At 42.5% G+C, this 5,906-nt stretch overlaps 1 protein-coding gene across 1 annotated transcript; it reads left to right on the top strand.

The window, feature by feature from the left end:
- Positions 1-362: 362 nt before the first annotated feature.
- On the top strand, positions 363-5,653 carry LOC101775779 (E3 ubiquitin-protein ligase hel2). The gene is made up of 7 exons (XM_004962431.3): positions 363-744; positions 1,817-2,125; positions 2,798-3,006; positions 3,083-3,131; positions 3,330-3,419; positions 3,523-3,585; positions 3,726-5,653. Exons 1-7 carry the CDS (start codon positions 577-579, stop codon positions 5,376-5,378), a joined length of 2,541 nt encoding a protein of 846 aa, XP_004962488.1. The 5' UTR covers positions 363-576; the 3' UTR covers positions 5,379-5,653.
- The last annotated feature ends 253 nt before the right edge of the window (positions 5,654-5,906 follow it).

Here is a 5,906-nt window from a genome sequence, read left to right as displayed (position 1 = left end):
GATAAAAAGTACTCGGCAAAGATTTTTAACACTCGGCATATCGACTGTTTCCGGAGTAGGGTTGCTAGAAATAAAATGATAGCTGGATGCATATTTAACGAATAACGAGGGTAGTAGTTTGGTCATTGAAGCTGGTCTTTGAATAAAAAACATGACGTCAACTAAATTAATAAAAAAGTCAGTGGAGTATGTAGCTTCTACATAGCAGCAACCTACTTTTTTTCCTTTTTAAATGAGCCTAGTACAAAAACTTGGTTGTCAAGGTATTAGAAGAGCCCAAGAAGCATCCCCAAATTTGACCTTCGGGGCTTTCAATTTTTTGCACGATTAAGGCCACCCAGGCCAAGGCAACCGGGTTGCGAGTTGTTCCCAGTGCACAAAGCGGAACTCCAAGCGCGGCGAGCGAGGGAAGGGGGGAAAAAAGGAAAAAGAAAAAGAAAAAGAAGAAACCAAACCGCCGCCCCCTCGCCCTCTCGAACCTTCTCGCCTGCCCGGCTGCCCCCATCCCTACGCGCCCTAACACTCTCTTTCTCTTCCCCGCCGCCGCCGGGACCGATCTCCGCTGCCCCGCCGACCATGGACGACACCTGTGCGGTGTGCGCGGAAACGCTGGAGTGGGTGGCCTACGGGCCGTGCGGGCACCGGGATGTGTGCTCCACCTGCGTCGTCCGCCTCCGCTTCGTTATGGACGACAAGAAGTGCTGCATCTGCAAGACCGTCTGCCCCTCCGTCTTCGTCACCAAGGTTTGTCCCTCTAGGGTTTGCTCTCCCCGGGCCTGACCAGTTCCTGATCTGTGGTGTGGTTGCGCCGCTGGATCTTGGGGTCGTCTAGGGTTTCGGTTGGGTTGCCAGATTTGTCCTTGCTTGTGGAACTAGATGTCTAAGGGTCCTGTTCCGCTATTGGCATCATGGATTAGTTTAGGCAATTGCCCAAAATATACGAGGCTATTGGTGCTTGTAGCCTGATGTGGTCAGCTTAGGTTTTCAAATGATTTGGTGCCTGGATAGTAGGGGCTTCGAACCGGTCTTAGTGTCACTGCTCACTGAGAAGGATACAAACATCATCAGTTTAGCACTGTAGTTTTTGTTTATCAGATGATTGGTAAGCCAGGCAATTAAATTGTTTAGGATTTTGTGTGGAGGTGTTTGGTTTTGAGGGTGCCAATGCTGAATTCTATGACTTTTCTTTTACACCTGTACGCGCAGAATGCCTTGCTTAGGGTTTATAATACTATCTATGAGTTGTAAACTATTTCTGTTGTGAGTTTTATGAATTATTGTATTTTCTGTGAGTTAACAACAGTTCTTTCTGATTCATATGTACTTGTTCATATAATGAACAGATGAAATATCTTTTTTGTTTTTTTGTGTGTACTTCTAATTTGATGAATTTGTTGTTAGTGAGATGTAGATGTGTTTCCTAGTTTCATTTTGTAAATTCGGCTAGAATCATATCGGACCATTCTGCTCTACTGAAGTTAATTTTTTACTTGGTTCATGTGTTCTGCATTGTTAAGACATAATGTTTCCAACATTATTATGGCTGATTGATGCTTCTGTCAACTTTTGCATTTGCTTGAAATTAATCCTGTACTGCACCTTGTAAAATGTGGAAATCAAATGTGACCAACAAGAAATTTATGTGATAAATGTGTATATCCAGCATTTTGCACAATGTGAATCATAGGAAACTGTATGTTCAATAATCACATAAAAAGGTCCAAATACTGTTTTGAAACTGATATTTTCCTTTAAAGAAAACAATAAGATTTCATATGTTGTGAATATAATTATCTTTTGTCTTCCAATTTGACAGGCCTTGGGTGAATACACGAGAGTGGTCAATGATTTCTCTCTGTTTCCCGCTGGAGTAAATGAGGGCAAGACAGGGGATTTCTGGTACCATGAGGATACGCAGGCATACTTTGATGACGTGGACCACTACAAGATGATACGGGCAATGTGTCGGCTTTCTTGTAGTGTTTGTGACAATGCAGAGGATCAGGTTGCTCTTGCTGCTCAAGCAAAGCGCAAAAGTAAGTTCAGGAGCATCGATCAACTAAAGGGACATTTGTTCCATGTGCACAGGTTGCACATGTGCAATCTTTGCTTGGAGGGGCGGAAGGTGAAATACTTCTCAAACTAACTTGCATATTGTTGGGTGTTAGGAATTGCAGATATATTTTGAATTGGAAAATATTGATTCCTTACACAGTTTTGTTGCTTTGTGTAATGAGCTGGACTAATTTTGTTTATATTAATGCTGTACTTTGTGTATTCATTCGAGGATATCTTTTTCTGACATCTCAACCAACTGGAGACAGTCAAAATGAAGAACCTATTTTCTATCAGATTTCTTATGTCATCAAACCTTTTTATTCTTTACAATTAACATGGTTGACATTGTGCTATCCATTGCTTATGTGAGTCTTGGGTCAAGAAACTATAGAATGCTGTATTGCTCAATCTTTAATCTTTCATTATCTTGTTTATCTACCCCCCTTATGCAGATGCAATTATACTGTTAAACATCTCTGTTGCCTTGTCATGTGTGCATGTTCTTGCACCTGCATACATTTTCTGTTGCTTTTTATTCACTGTCATATGAGTGTTCACTAAAGATATTTGTTAGGCATTATTGTCCTGTGGTCTAAATCTTATAACTTTGGATTGGATTTATGATTGTAATCTAAATTTGACCGTGTGATCTCTGCAATAAATTTTCAAATATAAAATGATAATTTTCATAGAAATTATTGTTATTGAAATATTTCGTGTGTGTTTCACTGTTTTGTAGGTGTTCATTTGTGAGCAGAAGCTTTATTTAAGGTCTCAGTTAACTCAGCATATGAAAACTGGTGACTCTGAAGTGGATGGCTCTGAGGTAGAGCGTAGTGGGTTTGCTGGGCATCCGGTGTGCCAGTTCTGCAAAACTTCATTTTATGGAGATAATGAGCTTTACACACACATGTCCAGAGAACACTATTCTTGCCACATATGCCAACGGTATACTGCAACCTTCGTCCTTAGCTTAGCTTAGCCAACAGTTTACTTCATGTGTTGACTTTGTGATTGTTTACAGGCAGCATCCTGCGCAGTATGACTATTTTCGGAACTATGATGACCTTGAGGTATGTTGTATCAAAGTGATGTTTTTAGGCATATATCTATTGTCCGATGTCTATGTAGCAAACTTACTTCTATAAATATGTTCCCTGACTCAGGCACATTGCATTACAGTTTTTGCTTTGTTGCCTAGCGGTGCTATCAATCCCTTTGGAAAGTGATCATAACTTCATTCTCACATATTCTCTTTCAATTCAATTTAGCTGCATTTTTGGAAAGATCATTTCCTCTGTGAAGATGAAGCATGTTTGGCAAAGAAGTTTGTTGTCTTCCCGAGTGAAGCGGAGCTCAAGGCAAGTTGTACAAGTTATTGATTTGCTAATATTTATCGTTTCATCAACTACATGTTCCAAGTGTTTTTTTGGTTCTTGCTGAGTGAGTAGTGTATTTCAACAGAGACATAATGCAATGGAGCACGGTGGGCGGATGTCTCGTGCTCAGAGGAATGCTGCACTTCAGGTGTGAATCTGCTTCTAGTATTTTTCTTTCCTTTTGTCGTTTCCCTATCCATGTATCTGTCTTATATATTAAGTAAAAGATTCAGTACAATATTGATACTTTATTTGGTTGGGCTAAGTTTTCTAATTTGTCTTTTTCAGATACCTACCAGTTTTATATATCGCAGAAATGAGCAAGACCAACGGCGTGGCAGAGGTAGGGGGCGTAATGCTCACCATGATGGAACTGAGAGTCATATCTCATCATCTGCGCAGAATGGCCGTGCAACTGCCGATGATGGTCATGTGGGCCGTGTTGATAATGTTTCAGGGTTTTTACAGTCATTAAGTGTTGGTTCTAGTTCTGCGGGAGCAGAAGTTAGTTCAAGGACTGGACGAGCACTCGAACAGTTGTCCTTTCCACCTCTTTCAGACCCAGATATTCCTGACACTAGAGTTGACTCTGTTCCTGATGAAACCTCATTTCCTTCGTTATCAGAGCAGCAATCCAGATATGCCCTGGCCCTCAATCAGAGTGCAAGGGGCACTGCAAGGCTTGGGGATGAGTCATTATTTCCTCCTTTGCCTGGGTCTAGTAACAACAGGGCTCCTGCTTCAGCACAACAGGGGCTACAGAGTCTAGCCAGGAGCACACTTGCAGCAAGGCTTCAACAACGTAGCAAGGGCCCTGTGAAGGTACTTAATACTGCTCGGCCTCGTCCCTCTGAGAATCCTGAATTGCTCCCTAGTTCCACCCAGACATGGCCTACACCTGATCAGGGGCTACTCCTGTCTGGATCTTCTCAGCTTCGAATTGGAACTCAAACAAGAGAAAATGGGTTCATGCCAGCTGTCTTCAGTAATTCGGCGTGGAATCCTGTTGCTCCAAACAAGATGAAGCACTCTGTTTCTACTCCTAATCTTGTGTCTGGTGGCTCCTCTGGCCAAGCGTCATCAAGTACAGCTTATGGTAGCAATAGAAGTCAAGAACCGCCTCAAGGTAGCCAAGCTTTGCCTGTTGCAGAGGATGTCCGTGCTGCAAACAAATCTCTGGTTGAAAGAATGCGTTCTGCTCTGGGAATGGATGAAGACAGGTACTCTGCATTCAAAGAGATTGCTGGTGAATACCGTCAAGGTATCATAGATACTTCAGAGTATCTTTCATATGTCGAACAGTTTGGACTCTCGCACCTTGTTCCTGAAATGGCTAGGCTATTACCTGATCCTCAAAAGCAGAGGGAACTCGCTGATGCATATTATACAAACATACGATTTAAAAGCCTTCAAGAAAATGGCGGAGGTGGAACTACCTCACACGAGGCCAGTCGTAAAAAGAAGGGGAAGGGAAAAGCTCCTGTTACAGAAAGCAGTGCTGCTAAGGATGTGAAAGATGCACTAGCAGATAACTTTCTGGACACTGTAAGAAGGCTTCAATCAAACCACCAGGCTCAGGAAGGAGAGGCTGAGGTGCTGTCAAAGGATGGGTATCGACCTTCTAAGGGGGTCCAACTATCAGCTGGATCCTCATCTAGTCTAGACAGTGACACTGGTTTCAATTCAAAAGCTTCTGGTGCCAAAGATAATGCTGGCAAGGGAGGAGGCAACTGTAGCAGTAAGCAACCAAAGAAGACATCAAAGTTCCTGAGAGCTCGTTTAGGTGACAACTCATTAGCCACACTTGATTTAAGTCGTCCTAGCGCGAGTCCTGAACGACCTGAAAGGGAATCACAAGGCCCACAGATGGGGTTGCCTGTTCGAGGTGCTTGGAAGAATGGTGGGGGGCAGAAACTCTTTTCTAGCAATGGAAGGAAGTAGAAATCATTTTACTGCTGCAGTGACGTGTCCATATACATGGCCAACAATAGAGGGAAGCCCCATTGCCAAATGTGAGCATTTTGGGATGGGTTGTTTGCTGGTTTGGTAAGCCTTCGTGGGAGAATACCACTTTGGTTTAAGGTTTGTGTTCTTCTATGTTTGTCAGGTGAAACTCAAGGGTGGAACGTGAAAATGTAATGCCTTAATATCATTTTAACCTTTAATAGAATCCATCGGTTGGCTTATTACATGAACTCTGCTGAAGATTCTGGCTTGCCTGGCTGGCTCTTTTTTCTTGATTTCAGGCTGAGGTTGTCTTTTCACGGCACATGCAAGTTATATGCTGCCTTTTGTCCGATGTTCATTACTCTATGGATTAATACAAGCTTTCAAACCATTTTTTTTCCTAGTGGTTGCGTGCTTACCTGTTATCTCTTGGAATAATTCCGTGCAATTTGATGTTCGTCTATGCTGATTTTCCTGAAATGTCATTATCTTGTCAGCGTCAAAGCTTCTGCTGCTGAAGGT

Source organism: Setaria italica, chromosome III, assembly GCF_000263155.2.
Source record: "Setaria italica strain Yugu1 chromosome III, Setaria_italica_v2.0, whole genome shotgun sequence".
NCBI classification, from domain to species: Eukaryota; Viridiplantae; Streptophyta; class Magnoliopsida; order Poales; family Poaceae; genus Setaria; species Setaria italica.
This window is presented reverse-complemented; position numbering and strand designations above follow the sequence as displayed.